This window comes from Gekko japonicus, unplaced genomic scaffold (assembly GCF_001447785.1).
Source record: "Gekko japonicus isolate JY-2015 unplaced genomic scaffold, Gekko_japonicus_V1.1 scaffold277, whole genome shotgun sequence".
Classification (NCBI taxonomy): Eukaryota; Metazoa; Chordata; class Lepidosauria; order Squamata; family Gekkonidae; genus Gekko; species Gekko japonicus.
The window spans coordinates 171712-197681 of NW_015168055.1; the positions used below are offsets into that span (position 1 = coordinate 171712).

The window sequence follows — 25970 nt, forward strand, 5'->3', positions numbered from 1 at the left end:
TTTCTCATCATATACTGCTTGATCTTTTTAACCGGAGATGCTGTGGACTGACTTTGGGATCTTCTGCATGCCAAGAAGATGTTCTACCACTATTAAGTTGTGCCTCCTCCCACATTTGTGGGTGAGGATATTTCTCATTTTTTTACACAGATTCCCAGCACTTCTAATGATGATCACTTTGGAAGATTGACTTGATTCTTGTAGCTTTTAGGTGTCATTTCTGTATAGACCCATGGTGCATCTACCGTGTTTCCCCGAAAATAAGACACTGTCTTATATTTATTTTTTTCTCAAGAAGACACACTAGGGCTTATACCACAAATGCATAGAAATCCTGCTAGGGCTTATTTTTGGGGTAGGTCTTATTTTCAGGGAAACAAGGTAGTCCAACATCTGTTTCCCACAATGTCCAACCAGGAACATAGAGGCCGAAGTTTCCCTCTGCTGCTGCCTTCCCCACCTCTACCCCTACCCTTACCTGTCAGCAACTGAGGTTCAGATGTGTACTGGCTCTGAACAAGGTCTCATTCAACTGTCATGATTGCTAGCCACTGCAATCCCTGCATTTGTCTAATCTCTTTTTAAAGCCTGTGGCACTGAGTTCTAGGCAATTATGCAGTATGAGAAGAAGTGTCATACTGTCATTTTCTGTACTACTCTCCTGTTCATAAATCCCATTGCTGCCCTGACCTGTATAGCCCAGGCAAGCCTGATCTCGTCATATCTGGGAAGCTAAGCAGGGCTGACCCTGGCAAGTACTTGGAAGAGAGACCTCCAAGGAATACCAGGACTGGTATGCAGAGGCAGGAAATAGTAAGCCTCCTCTCTGAAATGTCCAAGCTTGAACCATGTCACTTCTAGGCATACACACTTACACACACACACAATACTCACCAAAATAAATAAATAAATTCCATTGGCCATCCACCAAGTTTTAGCTTTTTGGAGAGGGGATAAAAAGTTTATTTTCCCCAGATCATGCATAACTACTCCAGTGGATCCTCTCAAGAGTTTAAGTCACTTTATGGGAATTGCCTCCTGCTCCTGTTATTTAAAGCCCAGAGTACCTTGCAATCCACCTTCTTTCTTTACCTGCTTCCCCATCTGAGGTTTTTGTCCCACACACAATCATATGAGACCCGGTGTAAAATGTTACTACATGTATCCCTTTCTATAAGGCTGATATTAATTGTATTGAAATGAACACAAATATTAACATAAAAGCTTTGCAGAGAGTCTGGAGGAGTTGGTGACCATTTAGAAAAATAAAGTGCAAAATTTTCTTTTCAGTAGCCTGAATGATTGGATCTACATGCACCCCCTCACCCAGTTGGTCTGGGGGCTTGGGCTGGGTTGTCATCAATATGCAGATGACACCCAGCTCTCTCTGTTGATGGATGGATGGACGCCACCCCAGACATCTTGGACAGGGTGTTAAAGGCCGTGGCTGGATGGTAGCAGCAGAGCCAGCTGTAGTTGTAGTTGAATCTAATGAAGATGGAGGTCCTGTACCTGAGACATGGGGGACTGGGGTCGGGAATCAGGCTCCCAGTCTTCAGTGGGGAACCATGGATACCAGCGCCACGGGTAAGGAGTCTCGGGGTGATGCTGGATCCCTCGCTTACTATGGAGGCCCAGGTCACTTGAGCTGCCAGATCGGCCTGTTATCATCTTTGGCTGGACATAACCCCTCAGGACTTAGCTACAGTGATCCATGCAATGGTCACTTCCAGGCTGGATTACTGTAACTCACTTTAAATGGGGCTACCCTTGGGCCTGATCTGGAAATTGCAGCTAGTGAAGAATGCGGCGGAATGCTTAATGACGGTGACACCTTTGTGGGCATGCATTCAGCCGGTGTTGCACCAACTGTACTGGCTGCCGATTGAATACCGGGTCCAGTTCAAGGTTATGTTTTTGACCTCTAAAACCCAATGCAACCTGGGACCATCATACCTGTGGGACTGCCTCTCCAGTGAGCTTTACGATCTTCCGAACGATCAGCACCTCCTCGTGATCCCTGGCCCAAGGGATGTCCGCTTAGCCTCAACCAGGGCAAAGGCTTTTTCAGCCCTTGCCCCAACCTGGTGGAACATGCTCCCACCCGAGATCAGGGCTCTCTGGGACCTATTACAGTTCTGCAGGGCCTGTAAAGCGGAGCTGTTCTGCCAGGCTTTTGGTTGGGGTGGTGGGCATTCAACCATTCTGGCCTCTGTTCATGGCCCCTTCCCAGTGCCCTGGTGCTTGAGATAGCATTACTTCGGTACTGGAGCTTTTTAGTTCACCTGACATGAGGCATGGGTCCTTTCTGTTATTGTTTATTGTGCCATCTGTTGTTTTATTGGTTTTATTGCGTTTATTGTTATACTAGCAGTAAAGCTCGTTGTAATACAACGAGCTCTAGAAAGATGCCTTGTGTAAAGAATGCATTCGCTGGAAGCAGGTTGGAGCCTCCCCCCCCTCTGCTAGGCCCCGATCCGTACACCAGAGAGGCCGGGGGGGGGGGGACTGCCAGCTGACAGACAGCCATCCCCCCTGTGAGGTCCCTCCCAACACTTTGATTCTATGATTCTATGCAGGGTTCTCCTTTCTTTCTGCCATCCCATTGCAGCAGACTGAGTGATGGCAGAGGCGCCCAGAGGCAGTTCACCATCGCCTGCCTCTGCAACTGGGTGGTCTCCCGGCCATGTGCTAAGCGGGGCCAACCCTGCTTTGCTCCCAAGCTCTGGGTGGGGGACAGCCTGGGCGATCCAAGTGGTGCCATTCCTTGATCGGCTGACCCTGCTGAGCCATGGCCATGCCGGTCTATCCCAGGCAGGGCCTCTTCCCTCCCACAACGGCAGCAGGGCCTCACTGCTGGCACCTCCGGGTCTGAGTCCGGGCACAGGCCGCAGCTTCGGGGGACAAGGCCAGCCGTCGGGGCTTCCTCTGCCATGCTGCCCATTGATCCAGGGGGAGCGGCAGCACAACACCCACAGAGAAGGGCGAGGCACCGGGGAGGCATGGTGCTGCTTTGGCCCGGGTGGCCCACAGGCGTTGGGACCAGGCCAGGCCACCAAGGTTGTTGTGAGATTTGCAGAGGGAGCGGGCGGAATGGCAGAGCCCCCAAGGCCTGTCGAAGGCACCTGGCGTGTCCTGTGCCAAACCCTCCACCGAGGACTGGATCGCAGTTTGTCCCCCCGAGGGTCAAGACTTGGTGTAGGCTCGGTGCCCCGGGGGGGCGGCTGTCTGTCGGCTGGTGTCCAGATCGGGGGCCAGCAGAGAGAGGGGGGTAAGCTCCAGCCTGGCTGGTCTCAGGGACAGGATGGAGCTGTCGAAAGAGCAAAGACAGCTGTGTTCACCAGAGCGAATTTGTGGCTGGCGCCACTTCTGTGGGCAGGACTCAGGCAACGCAGCCAGTGGATAGGGAGACGTTCTGAGTGACACATCAGGGAGCCAACTGATTTGGGAGCATGTGGAATGTTCTGGAGAGTGGCACTCCAAAACACAATTATTATATATAGAGATGAATCTTATGTTGTAAGCTGCCCTGAGCCCACTTGTGGGATAGGGCAGGGTATAAATATAATAATAATAATAATGATGATGATGATGATGATGATGATGTTTGTTTTTTACTTCTTGCGATGACAGGAAGAAGAAACATTGTCTTTCATCAGAGACAGCCTAGAGAAGAGTGACCAGCTAACAAAAAACATGGTGAGTTTACTAACCTATGGATTTTCATTTGAAGCACAACACAAGCATTTTACAGTGCAATCCCTGCAGAGCTACTCCAGTCTAAGCCCCCTAAAATCAATGGACTGAGACTGGAGTAACTTTGTATAGATTTGTACTGTTAGTTTCTGTTTGTGTTGTACGTCTGTTGACTTATAAAGCAATGAGATGCCAGTGTTGGTGGTCTTTGAGCCCTGTTGTACCTCAAATGTTTCTTGGTTTTGTTGTTTAGGTTTCCATTCTGTCATCCTTTGAAAGCCGCTTGATGAAGCTGGAGAACTCAATAATTCCTGTGCATAAGCAGACTGAGAACCTTCAGCGCCTGCAGGAGAATGTTGAGAAGACACTATTCTGCTTGGATCATGTCATCAGTTACTACCATGTAGCAAAGGACACAGAGAAGATAATAAGGGAAGGGTGAGCCGATTTCCTGGACATTTATCGAAATCAGTGGAATTAGAGTAGAGTCATTCTGCATAAAGTCTGGACATGGATAGCCCAGGCTAGTTCAATGTCATCAGATCTTGGAAGCTAAGCAGAGCTGGCCCTGGTTAGTATTTGGAAGGGAGACCTCCAAGGAAATCCAGGGTCACGATACAGAGGCATGGAATGGCAAACCTCTTCTGAACCTCTCTTGCCCTGAAAACCGTATGGGGTCGCCATAAGTTAGCTGTGATGGGAATCGCAAAAAAAAAAAAAAAATAGCTGTGTATAAGAATGTACTTTCCAGGTATTTGTTGGGTCTGTTCTTCTTCCAATATATCAGTCTTGCTGTTTACCATCTTGATTGAGCTAATTCATTTTTAGAATGGTGGTTTAGTCAGTGAAATGTAATGGAGCTGCATATCATATCATCTTTTGATTGGTGGTGGAAAGTGCTGTCAAGTTACAGCTGACTTATGGCAAGAGACATCCATGGGAGGTTTGCCATTGCCTGCCTCCACATCATGACACTGTTCTTCCTTGGAGGCCTCCCATCCATGACTTGGCCCTGCTTAGCTTCTGAGATCTGACAAGATCAGGCCAGCCTGGGCTATCCAGGTCAGGGCTCATCTTTTGATTAGTGAAGAAAAATCAACAGCAGCGGGGAGGAGGTGTGTCAGTGCATCGCCATTTCCTTAATTTCTTGGGGAAATTGCAAGGTGCATCTTTTTTTTTTTAAATCACCTTTGGTAATCTAAAGCTGATAGTGTTTTTTAAAGCTGTCTGCTGTTTCTACATGGTTGCCAACAACACAGGGGTGCAAAAATGTTCCCCTACTGTGGTGGCGGCGGCAGCAGCACGCATGGAAGGAATAGCACCTACGCACCCCTGTTCCTTCCGTGCTTGCTGCTACCACTGCCCCCTACCCCCTGTTCCGCTCCCTTTTCTCTGTTGTACCTGTGCAAAAGGGCAGACACAATAGTGATTTGAGCAGATTGCTCCCTGTCACCTGGACCCGTTCCTTTCCCATGGTTTTCCTTTTTCTGATGGAGTCATAGTGTAATGTTACAGGACAAGTTGTGGCAAAAAGCCTTTCAAAGGGCTAAAATTATGTATGCCACTGTCAAAGGGCTAAGGTGGGGTGGAGGGGAATGAAGTGTAGCGCTCCACCACCCTTTTAGTGCCTTCAGGGGAGCATCCAGTTGGATGCTCTGACCTTAGCCAACCTGCAAGTTCCTCTTTAAAATGGATTATGGGAGCTAGATGAGGTGTGCAGTTATTGAGCACAACATTATCTGGATGCCCCCACGTATTGTGAGGACTTTCCATTGCCAATGTAGAAGGAAATCCCCCCATGTGGAAGGATCCTAAAGTTTATATTTTTAACTTCGTTTTTGTAGACTATATAGCCAAGCTATTTGCCCTTAACCCTTCTATTTGTACCCTTGTCGCTTATCTATGCCGGTTTGTCAAAGGAACCCTGTTAACTGTATGTTAACTTTGTTAAATGGTGTGATGGTTAGAGTGTCAGTGTCAGAATCCTTGTTAAATCAGTTCTCAACACCCTTCATTTCAAAGAAAGTTTAGTTTATTGAGACGCTGATAGATACCATACTGGACACGAGCTTTGTTAGGACTAAAGGTGAAAGCGCTAAGATTACAGATATATTGTGTTCAGGCAAAGACACTAAAGATCAGGACCCAATCACCCCATGGTATCTGCCCACCAGAAATAACAGTCGACTACCCCCCCAGTGAGTACGTACCCCTCTACAGAAATAAAGCAGAACAACAGGTCTCTGCGACACAGTGCCTGGCACATCAAAGCATTTAGGAAAGCGAAAGCATTTCGGTCTACACACCCCTCTCCCCATCCTCCTTCCTCTATGGCAGACGAACTATAAAATACATAGTGAGCCTGACAGTCAGGCTAGGATCTGACAGATTCAGGTTTGAATCCCCACTCTGCTGTGGAAGCTTACTGGGTGACCTTGGGCTTGTCACACTCTCAGCTTAGGTTGTTGTGAGTATAAAATGGAAAAGAACAGAACAATGTAAGCCACATTGGGTCCCCATAGGGGGAAAAGATGGGGTATATATGAAGCTAATTAATTATCCTATACTCCTGTTACTACAAATAACAGTAAATTTGTGGTTACTTGTTTGCTAACTATGGATTGTAGTGTGTGCTGGCCATCTTCATGTAGTTATTCTTCAACTATTTATGTGAATGAGAAATGGCTTTCCTAAAAGCCAAAAAAGGTGTTTTTTTAACTGCTGAGGGAAATGATGGTCAACTAGGCTTTACAGGTGTGTCATAGTAAAAATCTGTAGCTTTACTCTTGACCCAGGTGTGTTTTTGTTTGCAGCCCTACAGGGAGATTAGAAGAGTACTTGGGCTGCATGGCTAAAATCCAGAAAGCTGTGGAATATTTCCAAGACAACAATCCTGACAGCCCAGAACTCAACACAGTGGTACGTAATGTGGCTGCGTGGGAACTCATGACTGTTTTCCTGATCTGTCTTACACCTCTCCTTGCATTAAATTCACAGAAAGCGTTATTCCATTTGGGAACAAATATCAGTGTTTCATAATATCTTGATGCTCTTTAAACTCCTCAGCTCAAAAGACAGCAGGTTGAATTCTATTGCTGCTCGATTGACAGAAGACGGTAGGGAGCAGCTCTGCCTGATTCTCCACCTCACCAGTCCCCTGACCCATTTGGCTTTTTGTCTGAAAGGGTATCTCTTTGTCAGGGCGAACTGACCTTGGGATTCACTTCAGCAGGTAAATTCACAACTCACCAGCAGAAAGGAAACTCTCAGCACGCTGCCAAAATGTTAAAAAAAGAAGAAGCCTGTTTCATTTAATTGAATAAAAACATTTAAACTCTTGGGATGTAGGCCCTGCAGAAAATTATCCAGCATCAGCACAATCGGCAATAAAACATTCAAGTGCGAAGATAGGTTAACAGTTCTTAAAAGGGAGGTTGTAGTTTCTTACAGATTAGGTCCTCATAACAAGCTCTGTAGTAAAATCACAATAAGGCAGGAGTCAATTCCATCTTTGGAGGCAGCTTACCACTTCAGTGCCAAACATACTCTGGTCCCTCCTGTAGGTTAACAGCAGTGCTAGCCCAACCAAAGGAAGAAAAAAGAAAACAGCAAAAGAAGCTCCCTGGACTGCTGCCACTCCCTTCAGATAACAGAACCTTGCAGCTGCCAACAATTACCACAACCAAGCTATATCCCCCTCCCCACCAGATAAGATCCTGCCAAACGTATGACCCTCTCCCAATCGTCAGGTCTAATCAAATTATAGGCTTATTTGGCCCTCATCCCTTACACGCTTCTTCCTGCAATGCTTTTTCAGGGGAATCACAAGAGGCAGGGGAAGGTAGAGTACAATCTGCTTTTACAGCTTGAACAGGGGAGGGTCCATGGCTCAGTGGCTGAACATCTATTTGGTATGCAAAAGATCCTAAGTAGAGATGGGCACAAACTGCATTTTTGTGATTCAGTTTGTGGTTCAGGGCTGAACCATGAAGTAGTACATTAGTTCATGAGCCAAACTAGTTGGTATCGATTTGTGACCCCTGCTTTCTGCTCCCTGCCGCTTTTCATGGGGCTCTGAGCCATTTAAACCAAACAGCTGAGCCTTTCTGCTCCCTTCCACTCAACTGGTTTTTATGAAGAGCAGAAAGCAGGGGTTTAAATGGCTTGGAGTCAGTTAACCCCCTGCTTTCTGTTCTTCACAAACTGCCTTAAGATTTGCAGAAGTTTGTGGTGGCTCTTCAGTTCATGGACATCGCTTTGTGAACCACGAACCAGCCGAAAGTCATGATGAACTTTCGTTTGTGAGCCAGTTCATGCCCATCCCTAATCCTAAATTCAATTCCTGGCATGTCAAGTTGAAGAATCAGGTAGTAGGTGATCTGAAATATCTCTACCTAACACACTGGAGGGCTGCTGCCAGTCTGAGTAGACAAGACTGACCTTGATGGACCAGTGGTCTGACTCAGGCAGTTTTTATGTTCATGTGTGGTACTTGGGATGCCACCAGCTTGGAACAACATGTCCTGTCTCTTTGATAGAAGCGATAGGATATAACTTAGATAATGGTGCATGCAGTGTCGTTCCCGCCCCCTTCTCCTTTTTAAAAGCTCTTGTGCCCAATCTCTAAGACTCTTTCTGAACGAGGGTTTTTAAAAGGAAAAATGTAGGTTTTGTGGTAGAACCATTTTCCCTTTTAAAGGGGTTTAAATGAACTGCAGGCTGTGGAAGGTCGGTAGTTCAGCAGTTTGAGACCCGAGTGTGCCGCATGATGGAGTGAGCTCCCGTCTCTAGTTCCAGCTCCTGCCAACCTAGCAGTTCGAAAGCAAGAAATTGCAAGTAGATAAATAGGTATCACTTCAGTGGGAAGGTAACAGCGTTCCGTGCGCCTTGATGTTTAGTCATGCTGGCCACATGACCACGGAAATGTCTTCGGACAGCGCTGGCTCTTCGGCTTTGAAACGGAGATGAGCACCACAACCCTAGAGTCGGATTTGACTAGCTTTTGAGCAAGGGAACCTTTACCTTTACCTTTACTTAAATGTCTACCAAATCCCTAAACTGTTTATTGAGATATCAGTTTTGTGATCTTGAGGGAAAAGATGCATTGATAAGGAAGAGACTGAGCTGAGTGCATGTGCAGTCAATCACTATGCCCCTGTTGTGGTATTTTAACACCTTGAAAGCAATAGCAAAGACAGCTCATCTGTTTCATGTGTTGTTTCTACCAGAAATTGCTGTTTGAGAAGGGGAAAGAATCCCTAGAATCTGAATTTCGCAGTCTTATGACCCGACACTCCAAACCAGTTCCTCCAATCCTCATCCTGGATCTTATCGGTTTAGATGAAGAAATGGAAACCCAAGAAGATGTGACCCTAGAACACCTTCCTGAGAACATCCTACAGGACATCATCCGGATTTCTGATTGGCTAGTGGAGTATGGAAGGAACCAAGGTAAATTGCCCCAAGGGATTTGCTACCTCCCCTACGTTTGCCCCGAGAAAAGGTTGGGTAACACAGGGAACAAGTGGGCCATAAAGCACTTCTGTTGTGCCTATATGTCTGTATTTAATTCTTGTAATGTATATGCCTTGCCAAATTCTGTGTTCAATTTAACAGAATTTGGCTGAATGGTTTAACTAATTTTACAAACGCAGGTGAATTTACTTTTACATCACCAAGAGGCTCCACCGTGATTGCTTACATCTTGATTTCTCCTTCCTTTAGGATTCATGTTGTAGACTTTTCTGTGGATGATTATATTATTAGTGGTCATCCTCCTTTAATTTTGAGTGTTTAAACTTGAATTTCCTTTAGGATTGCTTTCTGTCACAGTCTTTAGATGATAAATAAGATTTTCTGCCAAGAATTTTCTAGGATACAGTTTTAACTCAAAAAACTTAACAGGTACTTAAAACTAAACTGTTCTTGGAGTATAGATCCTCCATAATTAATGCAGATGAACCAGTAGAAATTGTTAAAACTTATGAAGTACTAATATCCCATATGACAGACTCATTAAGTCAAAACCCTGGAGTGCAGAATAAAACAGGGAAGAACTTTACAAACCCTTGGTTTGACAAGGAATGTAGGGATTTGAAAATCCTTCTACATGGCACTTATCATCACTATTGGGATTCTATGACAGTAGTCCTGCCATCAGAATATTTTAATCTTAAAAATCAGCTCCAACAATTTATAGAAATAAAGAGAAATAGTTTTATTAACAATCAATGTGAACAACTATTTCAAGCTACAACCCTAAATAAATTTAGACAATTTTAGGCCATAGTCTCAGGACCATTTTGGGAGCAAGTCCCCGATATGTCCACTATTTCCTCTCATATTTGGTATCAATATTTTTCAACTCTTTTTTTGGGCGGGGGAATAATTAAAAATTTAAATAAAAAAATATTTTTCAACTCTCTTTTTTGAGGGGAGGATGAGTGTAATGGATCCATTTGAGTTCTCCTTGGATGATTTTCCTGACTAGCTGCCTGAGATGCCCGATGAAATAAAGGAGTTAATTGCCCAACTAAAGCCAGGGAAAGCCCCTGAACCGAATGTGATATCCCCTGAAGTTTTAAAACTGGATCCAGATTGGTGGGCTTCTCTCCTTGCTGTTCTCTTTCCCATGGTAGACAAGACTGGCTTAATGCCTGAGGCTTGGACAAATGCGATAGTGGTACCCATTTATAAAAAGGGTGACCACATGATTGCATCAAATTATAGACCTATGAGTCTCCTTTCTACAATTGGGAAATTATATGCTAAGCATTTATTAGCAAAACTTACTCTTTGGATGTCACAGCAGAGAATTTTGGGGCCAGAACAAATGGGTTTTTAAAAACTACATTGGAACATTGTACTACTTTATTCCATTTGGTTAACAAATACATTTGGAAAGCTAATCGTAAACTATATACTGCATTTTTAGATCTTAAAGGAGCTTTTGATTCTATAGGTAGAGAATTACTATGGAACAAATTAAATAAAATGAATATTGACAAGAGGTTACTCTTGCTTATTAAGAAGTTATATACCTCCACAACCTGTCAAATAAAATGTTCCTTAGCAGGAAAATTAACACCAAAAATCTCTACTATATATGAGTAAAGCCAGGGCTGTATCTTAGCTCCCACTTTATTTAATCTTTTTCTTAATGATCTGGCCCCATTTTTTACTGGAGTTGATGGTCACAGTCCTAAACTTGGCTCTATACATGTACTGCTGTTACTATACGCAGATGATGCAGTACTAGTGTCTTGCTCTCGAGTTGGCCTGAAGCGTCTACTGAATTGATGTCTGGAGTTCTTAGCATCTAATAGGCTCCAACTGAATTATGAAAAATCAAAAATTCTTGTTTTCTCAAGAACGTGAAAACTGTACAAATGGGAAATAAGTGGAAATAGAACAGGTTAAACGTTTTAAATACTTGAGTATACATTTCCAATACAATGCCCACCATAAATCAGCCATAAATCTGGCTAACATCAGTGCCATGGCTATTACTCGCTTTTTCTATAACAGAGGTAACCAATTTGTACCTGCTGCACTAAAGGTCTTTAATGCCAAAGTGGGTCTGCAGCTGCTATATGGTATTCCACTTTGGATTGGTGCATTTGATCATGCTCTGGAACGTATTCAGTCCAAATTCCTCCGTAAAATCTTTGGAATGCTGCATTGTGTGCCTTATGCAGCACTCTGTTTGGAAACTGGACAAACCCTAGTTGAAACCAGGGCGTGGCTTGCAACTATGAAATACTGGCTGTGACTACCTTATAACTCTGATCCCTCTAGTTTTAGTTATCAAATGCTATCAGAATCTGAATAATCTAACTGGTTAGCTTGCATTTAAAAGAAAATTAGTGTTATTGCTCTGTCCCTGGATTCACTATCTATGCTTTCCCAATCAGATGCATTCTATAGGATTAAATGCAGAATTTTGGACATTGAATCACAAAATCTCTATAGTGCAGCCAATAAAACTTGCTGTCCCTTGAGCTTGGAGATTCCACTAGAAGCAGGCCTTATGGCTCCATGGCCCATTCTGCATCTAGCATTCGCTCTGTTATTTTACCAACCCCACACTGGAACAGAAAAAGATGCGGCTCAAAATCACATTCGAATACCCCAGGCCAACGCCTTACTGACTGCAAAGTCACCCCAAATGGCCATAAAACAGTCATAAATCTATGCAGACAGTACCATAACACCAAGAGATCAAAGGAAGTGAAACCAGCATACAGGCTGGACACTGCCATAAAATCCAACCATCAGTGTAGTGGCATGCAATGTAGAGGGGAATTTCTGTTCCAGTGTGGGTTTGGTAAAATAGCATAGCAAATGCTAGATGCGGAATGGGAAAACCAAAAATGTAGAAGCTGTAATGATGTACAAAACGCTTATAATCTCACAATAATGATACAAAAATAAACAGTCAAATTGAATAATATTAATTCCCAACAGATATCAGAAAGATGGACGAACTTCTCTGGAGTTTTGGCATTCGTTTCGTGAAGTACTTCTTCCAAACATCAGGATGTGCTATACAAAACATAATATACAACATGATATACAAAATGTGTACCATTGTACAGGCAGTGGCTGGGCAATAAATATTTGTATAAAGCTTGTATACATACATAGTGTTGCTTCTTATTCCATAAAGTGTAAATCCAATACAAAGGTACTAATATCTAAAATTCAAATGCCCAACAAATCCTGTCATTCTCATCCTTCTTTGATGGATGAGAATGACAGGATTTGTTGGGCATTTGAATTTACTCCCAAAGCATACTCTATTAGGAATATTATACTCAAACATTGGCACATACTGAATGATGTGCCACATTGTCTCAGCTTACCTTTTATAGGTTTCCAAAGAACTACCAATATAAGAGATAGGATTATCAGAGCTGGCATACCTGATGTGAGTATTGAGGACTGTATTCCGAAAGGACATTTCAGATGTGGGAAATGTGTAGCCTGTGCACAGGCATGGGAAACTAAGACTTTAGATTTCCCTGAGGTGAATTTCAAGAAAGAGATCAATTTTTTATCAACCTGTTCTACCAAAAGTACTGTGTATCTTATACAATGTATCTGTGGGCTTAATTATGTAGGAGAGTCCTCACGAGCATATTAGAGCATATTAGACTCGTGCATATTAGAGCATAAATCTCGCCTGAGACACAAATGCCAGGATGCTCCCCTCATCCAGCATTTTTCTGAAAAAGGACATAAGCCCTGAAGATTTTAAATTTTTGGTATTGGAGATAGTTTGCCCTGTTAAATATAAGATAATGGATATGTGCAAGGCTCTACTCTGCAGGGAGACCTACTGGATTTATAGGTTAAATACTTGTCAACCAGGAGGTCTAAATGTGGCATTGGACCTGTCATGTTTCTTGTACCTTTTGTAAGCCTGTTTTGGCAATGTGTCAATTTCTCTTGTCAATTTCTCTTGCTAGTGCTTTTGGGTTGGCACTGTACCTTTAAAGTTAGATAAGACTAGATTTTCTGCACCTGTTAAGGCTGCTAGTACACTTCGTGTGCCCGTTGATGGAAGGATTTGTTATGTAAGAACATGTTCAACATATATGGTAAGCATGTTAGTATTGTTGTAAATTTTAAAATATAAAATATTCAATAATGAGTGAAGGTTACAATAATTGCTATTTTCATTTTAGATATTAGTGCCTTTGTATTGGATTTACACATTATGGAATAAGAAGCAACACTTTGTATGTATACAAGCTTTATACAAATATTTATTGCCCAGACACTGCCTGTACAATGGTACACATTTTGTATTTCATGTGGTATATTATGTTTTGTATAGCACATCTTGATGTTTGGAAGAAGTTCTTTACGAAACGAATGCCAAAACTCCAGAGAGGTTCATCCATCTTTCTGATATCTGTTGGGAATTAATATTATTCCATTTGACTGTTTATTTTTGTATCATTATTGTGAGATTATAAGCGTTTTGTACATCATTAAACTTTTATATTTTTGGTTTTCTACACTAGCTGTAACCCCTCAGTTTTGTTAGATGCGGAATGGGCCCATATCTCCACGCCCTTCAGATTCCACGACAACGTAGAGCTTTTTCATTGGCCAGATTTATTGTTATGCCATCTGCAATCCTATATGGAAGATTTCAGAAGGTGCCATATTCAGATAGATATTGTCCTTGTAAGTCATTGCATTGAGACAATTTCACACATCCTTCTTTATTGTCCTTTTTATGTAGCCATTCGTACTAAATATCTAAGCCCTATTTTGGCAAATAAGATGGGATTCTCAGATCATATTAAGGTTCATTTTATCCTGAATGACTCCTCTCCAGATATAATTAAGAAGGTGGCTATATTTTTGCAATGCGCTATAAAGTTACGCTGTGATAAGATATAAAGGGTCAGTTTGATGGTATATTTACCCAATTGTAATTTAAAAGTAATCGTTATTCTATGTTCCAGCTTATCTGTTTTATATAATTCTTAAATGACCCAGTTTTCATGTTAAGTTTCTGACCCTTATGATTACAGAAATGTGTTTGAAGATACACTGGCAAAATGCTAAATGATAGCAAGCAAATGAAAAGTCTAGATTCTTTATCTTTAATGTTCCTGTATCCTGATGTTTCTGCCATTTGAATATAACAAATTTAGAGTGCAGTTACTACAGAACTAGTATAACATGTACATCAGCTGTAGTTGGTATATCCACATACAATCAGAGTGAATGCTAGTATAATATATTAATCATGGCTCTCTCAAGATGTAGCAACATTTTTATTACATTTATTTTCTTAGCTGATCCAGTAATTTTAAGGCAGTTCCTATAATGAACTTCTGAAGAAATGTAATGTGACAAGTAGGACTGTTTAACAACACATTTTAAAAATAAAACAATTTTCAGTGGTTCAGGATAGGTTAAAGTAATGTTAAATCATACATGTTTGTGGTTATTTTTGTAGCAATAGGAGCTAAATGCTTGTCATAGTAGCTGAAGGCAGAATCCAGAGGAATGTGCACAGGTCTGAAATAATTATTTGCTGAGATTCCTTTGAAGCAGCTGATTTCACTAAACTCTAAAATGACAGTTAAAATTTGTCCCAGACAGAAGATTGGGAGTGTGTGTGTGTGTGTGTGTGTGTGTGTGTGTGTGTGTGTGTGTGTGTGTATATATATATATACACATAAAATTAAGTAAGACTCTGCCAGGGTTTTTGTTGTTCATACGGCCTTTCCTCAAGCAATAACCTTGTGCTGGACATTAGGCTGCGATCACACACACTAAATAATCTACTTTCAATCCACTTTCAATGCACTTTCCAACTGGATTTTTACTGTGTGAACTGGCAGAATCCAATTCAAAAGTACATTGAAAGTGGATTGAAAGTAGATTATTTAGTATGGAAGTGGTGGCGGCTACAAGCATGGACGGCTTCAAAAGGGAATTAGATAAGCATATGGAGCAGAGGTCCATCAGTGGCTATTAGCCACAAGGTATAGATAGGGAATCTGGGGCAAGTGATGCTCTGTCATCTTGGTGCTTGGGGGGGTCAACAGTGGGAGGGCTTCTAATGTCCTGGCCCCACTGGTGGACCTCCTGATGCACTGGTATTTCTGGCCACTGTGTGATACAGAGTGTTGGACTGGATGGGCCTTTGGCCTGATCCAACATTGGCATCTCTTATGTTCTCATGTTAGTGTGTGTGATTGCAGCCATTAGTGTGGTTAAAGAGTACTGAGGTAGCTAACGTACATTAATTTTCAGTGTGTAACTCTTGGTACCTCAATAATACAAAGTGAAAAAGCAACCTTTGATGGGATTATCAATATAGGTAGCCATTCACAAGCTGCTGTAGTAAATGTAATGACAGACCAACCAGTTGATTTCTTTTACAGGCGAGTACAAAGGTGCCTACTTAAATGGTGTAGCAGAAATCTTCAAGAGTCTTAGTTTTTAAAGTGACTAGGAATCCTTCATGCATTAAAGCAAGGTGACAAGCTAATATTAGAAACTGTTATGATTTCTACAACAACCTGCATTTTTTAACCCTTAACCTTTTTTTGGAGGGGAGTTGGTACCAGGAGAATGTACACATCTGGCCAGCTTAATTTTTTTCCTAGCTTAATTTTCTATTGTATGCCTTTTTGTGCCGAGTACAGAGAGCATGATATTACTTCAATGATCCTCTAGCCCTCCCCCCAATTTTCTTGGCTTGAAACCTTCATGATCTGTTCCCTGGGGGTGCCCATCTCCCTTTGAGTGGAAGGTGCTATTTCTGTAATGAGACTGCCCACTGATGCAGGCTGATAAGCAAAATAAAACAAAAACTCTCTTCCTAGTATGAAACTCTAGGTGATATATTATGTGTTAAGACTTAGCATCATATAATGTTTTGGAATGTTCATTGTGCTTCATACACATTTGTAATATTTATAAGAGTCCTGTAAAGTTCGTCAGTGGTTTTCCTATATTACAGATCAGTGGTCTAGGATGAGGGAGAGTGGCTTGCCTATGACTACCTTGTGAGTTTGTTGCAGAGGAGAGACTGAAACCAGGAGCTTCCTAATTCACAGTTTACAATGCAGTATAAGCACACTGCTTTCAGTAGGTTTAGATGGAAGTAACTGTGCATAGGAACATACTGTTAGGCTCTTAGCCACAGTGCTATATCCTGCTCTTACAGTGAATTCCCGTACAGAGTTACTGTACTCTAACTCCGTTGAAATCAGTGGATGTAGACAAGAGTAAACTGGTTGTGGAAGGTATGAACAGGTGCCTGGAGGCAGTTTTGAAATGGATAAGGTTAATGAAACTTAATCCCCACAAAACTGTGGTTCTTCTGCTGGAGAGAGGACATTTCCTGTTCTGGATGTGGTTGTACTCCCCCTAGGGGAGCAGAGTCGGAGCTTGGAAAGCAGCTGAACCTAGGGCTCTTGTTGGACAAACAGGTGGCAGTGTTGGCTAGGGATGCCTTTCAGTAGCTTTGGCTGGTGAACCAGCTGCAGCCATTCTGGGGCAGGAAAATTTCTGCCACTGTGGTGTGTGCCCTGGTAACATCTGTATTAGATTACTGCAATGTGCCATATGTGGGGCTGCCCTTGAAGACTGTCCAGAAGCTACAGTTGGTACAGAATGCTGCAGCCAAAATGCTGACTAGACTGGCTCTCAGATTGTTTCTGGACTGAGTTCAAGGTGCTGGTATTGATCTTTAAAGGCCTATGCAGCTTGGGAGTGGCATATCCGGAGGACATCCTATGCCCATATTATTCCACCTGTCCACTCTGGTCATCTTCAGAAGCCCTGCTTCAGGTACCCACACCATCTGAGACAAGATGGGTGGTAACTTCAGAGGGCCTTCTTGGTAGAGACAATGAAACTTTGGAACTCCCTCCCCAGGAGATTTGTCTGGAACTCCCTCCCCAGGAGATTTGTCTGTCTCTCTCTCAGCCCCACCCACCTCACAGGGTGTCTGTTGTGGGGAGGAGAAGGGAAAGGAGTTTGTAAGCCGCTCTGAGACTCCAAGTGAAGGGCAGGATATAAATCTTCTTCTTCTTCTTCTACCAGTTGATGAAGATGTTTGGTTTTGTTTGGCATTCCCTCACTCATTGTTATTAGTGTGTTGTGTGTTTTTAGAAATTATTGTGTTAAAATGTTTAATTTGTTTTAAATATCTATATATCTAATAGCCACTCTGTGCGGATACTTATTTCCGGCAACAGAGGGCTCACTCTCCCCCAACAGCTTTTCCTGCATAGTCAGGAGACTTCCTGGGTTTGCAGAAAAATCCAAAAAGTAAAAAAATCCCTTCAGGGACGGTTGAATTTCCCCCAAAACCCTTTGAAATGGCCTCTGCAGAGATCTACTTCAGGCATCAATGGTGAGAGATTAGAATGTTCGGGGGGTGGGGGAGAGAAGGGCTTCTACCTGGCTCTGTCAGTAAAAGGGGGGGGTATGGGTATAATGCCACAGAGTCCACCCTCCAAAGCAGCCATTTTCTGCACGGAGACAAACCTCTGCAGTTTAGGGTCCAGTTGTAATTTTGGGGGATCTCCAGGTCCCACATGGAGGTTGGCAACCCCAGGCCTGTCAGCAGTCTAGGGTTGCCAGGTCCCCCATGATTTGCATGACTCAACGAGGCCCGGCTGCTTGCTACCATTCATCAGCAGCCACCCTATGAAAGCCAGTGAGGTGCAGCAGTTAGAACTTCAAAGTAGGGTCTGCAAAACCCAGGTTCACATCCCCACCTTGCGGTGGAAGCTTACTGGGTGATTTTGGACCAGTCACGTACTTTCAGCCTAACCAACCTCACAGGGTTGTTGTGCAGATAAAAGGAAGAGAGAATAATATAAGCTGCTTTGGTCCCCACTGCGGAGAAAGACGGTAATTTTCCTAGGTAGGGGTTGTGGGGGATGGGGGTGGAGACAGAAAGCAGAAGACAGAGAGGCAGATAAAGGTAGGTTGGCTGTTGGGTGGGAAGGAAATAGGGTTGCCAACTCCAGGTTGGGAAATTTCTGGGCATTTGAGGGGTGGAGCCTAGGGAGGGTGGGATTTGAGGGGTGGAGGAACTTCAGACTGGTGTAATGCCATAGACCACCCTCCAAACCAGCCATTTCCTCCATGAGGACTACTGTTGCCAGCCTCTGGGTGAGGGCTCGAGATCACCAAGTATTACAACTGTTGTCCAGGTGACAGAGATCAGGTCCCCTGGATAAAATGGCCGCTTTGGAGGGTTGAGTCTATGGCATCATACCCTGCTGAGGCTGCTTGCCTCCCCAAGCCTCAGTGTCCCATGGCTCCACCCCCAAATCTCCAGGAATTTTTCAACCTGGAGCTGCCAGCCCTAAAGTGAATTGATCTCTGTAGCTGGGGGGTCCGTTGTAATTCCTGGAGCGCTGCCACTGCAGCTCTGGAAAGAGAGGAAGCAGGTGGGTGGCTGGGAGCACCGCCACCACCACCGCTGCTGCTGCTGCTCTGCAGAGTGGGGGAGGAAGCAGGCAGGAGGCTGGGAGAGGGATGGGGTGGGGGTCAGAAAGAGAGAGTGATGGGGGCAGAAAGACAGAAAGAGTGATGAGGTGGGGAGGCAGAAAAACAGAGAAAGATGACATGTCAGAAAGTGAGAGGAAGTCATATGCATGGAGGAGAAATAGAAAGTAAGTAAAGGGGGACAGAGGGGAGAAATAGTGTGAGAGAGGTGGGGTATGAGGAGAGGAAGCAAAGGTGTGACGAATGAGATAACCATCCCACAAGTTTCGTGTGGATCTCCACTTGTCTATATACTAATAGCCAAGAGGCCCCCTCAGTGCGGATATCTAAACCCGCACATTGGGGGCACAAAGGAGGCAGAGAGATTTTCCTGCACACTTGAAGCAGTCCCCAGGTGTGCAGAAAAATCTGAAAAGTTTAAAAAACTATATGGGAGATACTTAAATCCCTTCAAAAGTAAAAGCGTTCCTTGTGCATGCGCAGAGAACGCTCTGGGAACTGCCTTGCTGCTGTTGGGGGGAAGGCTTGGTGGGCCGGCTGCTGGGAGCCGCTCAGGCCTCGGCACTTGGTGGGGGCAAGAAGGCCCAGTGGGCCCGGCAATGACATCTTCCCCAAAGACGTTGGCCACCTCACCTCCGTCCCAGTTTCCCACTTGAGCCACGCAAGAAACCTGTTGATGCTGAAAGTGGTGCAGCTGCATCTCTCTCTCTCCCCTGGCGAGATGTGAGTTTCTCCGAGCCGGCAAAGAGTCGCCCTTGAACTTCTCCCTCTGGCAGCCCTCTGCCGCCGACTTCTTCTCACAGTGCCGCTGGAGCCGGGGGTGGTGGGAAAAGGCTCGGTGGGCCCAGTAGCTAGGAACTGCTCAGGCCTCGGTGCCAGGTGGGGGGGGGGGCGGTAAAAGGCTTACCTACGGCCGCTCCCTCCTCATGAATGGGGAGCTGCTGCTGGAAGCCGGGAGCCTTTGGGAATACTCCCCTCCCCCTGTGAGTATTGCGGGTCCTGCTTCTTGTTTTATATATTTGTATTTTAAATGCTTTAATGGCCTGGGGACCCTGAATTGGGTGGGAAGGCAGCATAAAAATGTTTTCAATAAATAAAAATAATAGCTACTCTAGATCAATGTGTAAGATGCTCTGACCTCTTTAGATGAAGAATGAGGTCTATGAGAAGGGGCACCAAATTATCAGACTATTTCCGTTCTGATGTGACTCATCTGGCAGGGTAGTTATGGGGTTTAGTGAGATTGTGTAAAGCATTTCAGTCACTAAAGGTGTAACTGTATATTGTATGCAAATATGTGTGACAGAGCCACACTACCATTTAAATAGAAGGAAGAAAAGTAGCTTCTGAAGAGGAAAATGTATAGCCCTGAAACAGGAGGGGGTAGGGACAGAAGGGGTGGTACTTCTCCCTTTCCCCGCCCACTATTTTTGTTCTCTCCAATCCTGCCTTTCTTTTTAAAGGACAGTTTTAAGGCTCAGTTACATGCGTTTCCATGTAACATGAAATCTGACCTTAGGCGATGATGAAGTATAAAATGTATTAAAATATATATATATATCTAGCTTCTGGAGCGCCTCTTTGAACCTCAATTCAAGCTCCTGAAATCTCTTCAACCTGCGCTCCTTTTTGTATGAGCTAGTCAAAAGCTGAAATGAATTCAGAGCAAGCCAGAGATCCCTTGAAGAATCAGTTCTTTCCTCATCTCTTTTGCTACCTTGGAATAAATATGTAAACCACAAATGAAAAGTTCTTCCAGCAGACAATGTCTTTTGGTGCTTTCCAGTCAACCCAGAGTCTTGTTCTGGCATCAGCTACTCACCTTTCTCTGTCTCCAGCAGTTCAGCCACAGGAACAGTCGCAACAGGTGATGGTGGTATCGTCAAGTCCAGTCTGGAGTGAGTAGAGGAGGTGACAGTTGGCAAAGTGCTGAGGCTTTAGGCAGCAGTGGTGGGGGGTGGAAGGGTAGCTGGAAGTAGGTTCCGTTTCTTAGCAGCTGGAGAGGCTGGCACTAAGGAAAGGGAAGGACTGGCAGACAGCCAGGGGAGATGCAGCACAAAGGAGCCAATTCTCAATTTAGATTGACAGGCAAATCTCAAGCAAGGAATAAATTCTGTTGAGTCACCTGAATGGGTGCCTGCTTCTTAAGGATTCCACCATAGGATTTTACCTTCAATACATGAGAAAGCCAATACATGAGCTTGTGTTGCCTGTGCTGGGGCATCTGTACCTCTGGCATGTTAACAAGAAACCGAGAGACCAAAATGCATGCCGAGCACTCAGTGTAAACTGAAGCAATGAGCCACTGAGAAAAGTTACTCTCCTTCTGTAGTATTCCCTGGTTGTGTATCGAGGTTTGTTCACTCAGGATAATATAACTGAATTAAGTCTCTTGATCCCTGATCTTGTGGCAAGCCCCATGGTGACCTAAGGAATTGTGGGATACAAGGTTCCTTCCCAGAAGTCCTCTGTCCAGCACTATATCCTGTTGATGACATGTAAGCCTACTTCTGCCACTACAGACAGCAGACACTCCACATACACAGATGGCATATTCTGTAAGGCAAGTTATGCACACACTTTACAGGATATACAATAGCCCATATACAATAGCCCATCTCATTTTAATGGGGTATACCACTTGTGCATCTGCTAATTTACACAGCAAAAGACATTTTAGAAGGACTTGGATTAGAAACTTTTACTCTGAAGAAGAATCAGGTGTCCAAACCGTTTTTTTTTAAACTATGGAATGTTCACAAGAATGACTCACCATCTACAGGGTAAATGGTAATGATGAAGCATCAAACATTATCTGTATTTGCGCAGGGGGACTTATGCCAGGCTTATTAGGTGGCAGGGCAAATGAGTTTGGATGGTGGAAGTTGGTGAGAAAGGAGAATGATGTATGCTACTTTGGGTCCCTGCTGGATTGAAAGGTGGGGTGTAAATGAAATAAATAAATTGGGGGGGGGATGCTGTAGATGATTTGTTGGTGGATTCACAGCCTTGACAATCGAAGAAATACTTCAGGAAAGTTTGGGTGCATGATTGCAGATATCACTAGGGCTGCACATGTTCCACTTTTTTTCCTACTGAAGTGCAGAAGTATCAAATTATTTGACATAGCTGGGGGAGTTACAGGGTATTAAAAACTGATGTGGAATTTTGATTTGATCTTTTATTTCATATGCCAGGGTATAATCACATGAGTCAATTGTGAAGAGGGGGAAAGAAAGGAGTTGTGGGGATAGGCATTTTGCGCAATGAAACCGGAGTCCAGGACTAACAATTTAATTGTGCTCAGATCCCACTTTTTCTGATGATTAGGACCGATAGGGCTCTGACCTATGGAAATGTAACACTTTAAGGTTTTCTTGCTAGTCTGCTGCAGCCAAAATCCATCAAAATCCATCAAACTGAGGCAATACTTTATACTTGAATTAGCTTGGCTTATTTGACTTGAGCTTTTTGTCGGCAGCAGCCTGCTTGACAGCAGCGGTTAAAGCCATGTACAGAAATTCAGAAAAACTAGTTAACTTCTAAAGTACCCTTGGCAGTTCGATATTTCTGCTGCTTCAAACTTAAGACTGCTACTATTCTGGAATTACAATTGTGGAACAGTGATTGGGGCATGTGATTATTCCAGCACTTCTCAAATGCAGGGGATGGTGAATTCAGTAGCTTCGTTTCCTTTATTCTAACTTTTTTGTTTGTTATAAAGCATCTCTTGCAGTCTAAACTAAGTCCTACAGGCACTCTGTCGTGTTACTTGGTTTGTCTTGATTTTTGTTGTGGTGCAGGTTTTAACTGTCTGTGTGAAGAGAAGCAGCTGCCTTCAGGAACCCAGAGAGGAAGCCCAAAGGGAGAGCACAGAGCCATGTCCTACACCAGCATAGCCTCTAGGGAGAGCATTGTAGAGCAGTCGCTTAAAGAATTAGGACACAATAGTAGTAAGTGCAGGAGAATCGCATTTAGAAAGAATCAGAGTATGGCATAGTATGAAAAGTTTAATGTGCCCTGAAAATCATTCTGTAAGTTTTCTTGTCAAGTCAGTAGAAATGGCAAATAGACTTCATAACCCATCTTTTTATATCTCTCAATCTCAGGTGATTGTTAGTATTGTATATATATATATTTTGCTTTACCTTTCTTTTAGAAGCAAGATTTTTACTAATTTGCTCACGTGGATAAACCTTAAGATGTTCCAAGCAGGCATTGTAGTGTACTGATTACCACTTTTTCTGTCACATTGTGTTTCTTCATGTCAAAGGCAATTCAGAACACAACCAAAACAACTGTAAAATACACTGCATGGTGTGTGTTTTCTTCCTAGACTTTATGAATGTCTACTACCAGATCCGTTCCAGTCAGTTGGATCGTTCTATCAAAGGACTGAAGGAACACTTCCGGAAGAACAGCTCCTCCTCAGGGGTCCCCTATTCCCCTGCCATTCAGAACAAGAGGAAAGATACACCAACGAAGAAACCCATCAAGCGACCAGGTTGGTCCAGAATTGTAGATATCAGTCCTTCATTATTGTGATGGAAGAACTAGGCTTGGTAGTTTCTGTTATGGGAAAGGCATAGTCTTGTGCTATTTAATTCTAAGGTGTTTCTGCAGATTTCCAGATACCCCTTAAATGGCCCAGAAACAAATGCCACATTTGGACTATTTTTATTTTAACTGCCCTGAGCACCTTAAGTCTTTGCTTTGTGAGTCTAGGTAGAAATATTTTTGTATTTGGTGTTCTGAATTCTCAGGAGTGGCAAAAAGTTACTGGGCTACCTGGGTGTAAGCAGGCTCTCACTCTCATTCGTTAATTCCTATGGAAAAGCTAAAGCCCTGAACTGTGGCTTCGTTTTTGTGTTCTGTCACAAGTAGAGTTAGTTAAAGAAACTGAAGCATAAAAGAATGTGTGTGCCTGTGTGCGTGTGTATGTAAAATGTCTGTCTGTACACATTGCTCAAGGATAGGTGTGCTTGGTGGTGGTGGTGGTGGTGGAAACTGCTGCTTGGGTGCATTAAAAAGTTGAGGATTTTCTTGTAGAACTTCGCACTGCCCTCTTTCGGTGATGTAGCACATAGCTAACCCAAACATTTCCTCTTGCTGAACTATCATCACCATAATTGCTCAATGGAGTGAGAGCTGACACCTCTAGGACGCCTGGGGTTTATCTCTTCTTACGATATTTAAAAGATTCTCACTGCAAGAGTTGTATACTCCTTAAACCACCTGTTTCATGATTTGTGACACGTTGCCAGGATTCTCTTACTCTTTTACTGCTCCAGCGTGGCTGCTGATCTTCAGATGCAGTGAATTTAGCTATTGATATTACCCAAAGAGTTCATGTTTGCCAGAGAGACCAATAGCTAAGTCAGCTGATCTGTACTGGTAGATTCTTGTATTCTTGTTGGTCAGCAAACAGGTGGTACTAGGATTTGTGGTGCGAAATTGAACTGATCTGTGGCATGGAACTGAGAACTGTTAAGTGTTCTCCACATGTACAGAGTAAATATGTTTGATTATGGGGCAGCAAACGGCATATTGTAACGGTGGCTTTATTTGTTTTTTGTTTTTTATAATCCTATGAATGGCAGTCCTCATCCCAGGTAAAGTGTGTGCTGTGTGTTCCTTCTGCAGCTTGACAGACCTTAACGACACCTCTGTGTGCAAAGATGCCACAGGGGCCTAATCCTGCTGATAGCAAAGGGTGTGCTTGGCGATATCTGCCCATGGGTGACCTTCCTTGCTATGGGATGCACTCAATATTGTTCCTGTGTCCTGGAGTTCTTCCTGAAAGCTGACAGTCTTGAGAGCATAGGAGATTTGGGACCAGGTGTCTTAAATTTAAAACCAAGTCTATAGGTGTCTTGGTTACATTGTGAGACTTTTTTCCTTCTCTTTTCCTTTTCTGATAATGGCATAATTGCCCCCCCAACCCTGAGGCCCAAAACGTTGTTTTGACTAGGGTATGCAAGGGAGGGAATGCATTCTACTCATATCCTTGTTTTGAAGCCACAGGATCAGTACAGGGATGTGGAATGGCAAGGGCAGTCCTGGGGACCAAATATGTTAATTGATACCCGTTCTTAAAGAACTTAGTAATATTTGCTAAGTACTCATCTTTAGCAATTACAATGCCAAACTGAATGAAACAATTGCTTTCCGCATCCTGGATGTGATAAAATCTACTCGTTATCGGAATTAGTGTGTCGGACAGAAACCTGGAAGAGGATCAGTCTGAACTAATACTATGTGTTTGAAATAGACCTGCAGTGAAGCAGAGCCAATCTGAAGAAATAATGGCTGATAATTATGTCTTCAAAACTCTTTGGCCAGCAGAGACTCTCAGTTTATTTCATAGACATTATACAGCTTTCAAGGGCAGCTCTAGAGACAAAATTTTAACAGCTCCAACAAAATTGTCACTCTTGGTTTCTTTTGTTGGAGTTAATCATCCCTTATTTTATCTTTTTATCTATCTTGAATGATGGGCAGGAAAACAACTCTTCATTATTTCTGTGTCATCGCTTGACAAATTTGCTTTAAACTTCCTTCTAGCCAACTTTAAGTTTGTGGGTTGTGTGCTGTGGTTCTAAGGGGGGAAAGGGTATTTCTGCACTATGCTGCTATTTTAATCTTGTGCATCAAGTGAGTAAAAAGGTCATGGCATAAACCTTCTTCCTTGGGGCAATGCTGCAAAGTTATTGTATGCAAGCGATCCTTACCAGAACGCAGCTGGATGTGGGGAGAGCTTACTGTTTTTCATGTCTGTGTATCTGTATGCTCTGGTGCTCCATACCCATGCAACCTTTTAGTTGCAGCACATGCTTAGAGGTCCTTGCAGCACCATCTGTGGATCATTGAAGCATTAACCACATCGAGGGAAGTTTCTAATGCATAGGTATCCTAAGCTGAAATGCCTACTGGTTCCTAGGAGTTTTGGAATGGATTAGTAAGATACCAAACTAGGTGCAGGGCAGTCTAGAAGTTTAGGTTTTTCTTCGTTTCAGGAGCTGAGCTGACAGGTTCCAAACAAAGACAGAATCCTGCTGGTGAGCAATGTTCCCTCTAAGCTGTGGAGCATTGTGAGCAAAAATTCGACTTTGTGGGCCAAAGGAGCTACTAGCATTAAGGTTGTGAGTGAGCCCAGATGTGACAGTGGGTAGCTCTAGGAATCACTGGACACTGTATGGTAAAAGAAGAAGAAGGAGAAGAAGAGATTGGATTTATACCCCGCCCTTCACTTGGAGTCTCAGAGCGGCTTA

The 25970-nt window shown here is 43.4% G+C and overlaps 1 protein-coding gene across 14 annotated transcripts in view; it reads left to right on the plus strand.

The window, feature by feature from the left end:
- EXOC7 (exocyst complex component 7) overlaps positions 1 to 25970 on the plus strand; it is a 68270-nt gene that overhangs the window by 736 nt on the left and 41564 nt on the right. For 8 of the 14 annotated variants that reach the window (XM_015414446.1, XM_015414448.1, XM_015414450.1 and 5 more), the window contains exons 2-6: positions 3634 to 3699; positions 3950 to 4134; positions 6510 to 6615; positions 8925 to 9147; positions 23036 to 23203. In XM_015414446.1, the coding sequence (XP_015269932.1) occupies positions 3634 to 3699; positions 3950 to 4134; positions 6510 to 6615; positions 8925 to 9147; positions 23036 to 23203 (748 nt within the window). Of the gene's footprint in view, positions 1 to 3633; positions 3700 to 3949; positions 4135 to 6509; positions 6616 to 8924; positions 9148 to 23035; positions 23204 to 24299; positions 24312 to 25970 lie in introns of all 14 variants that reach the window. The other 6 variants (XM_015414445.1, XM_015414447.1, XM_015414449.1 and 3 more) reach the window with 1 other exon arrangement.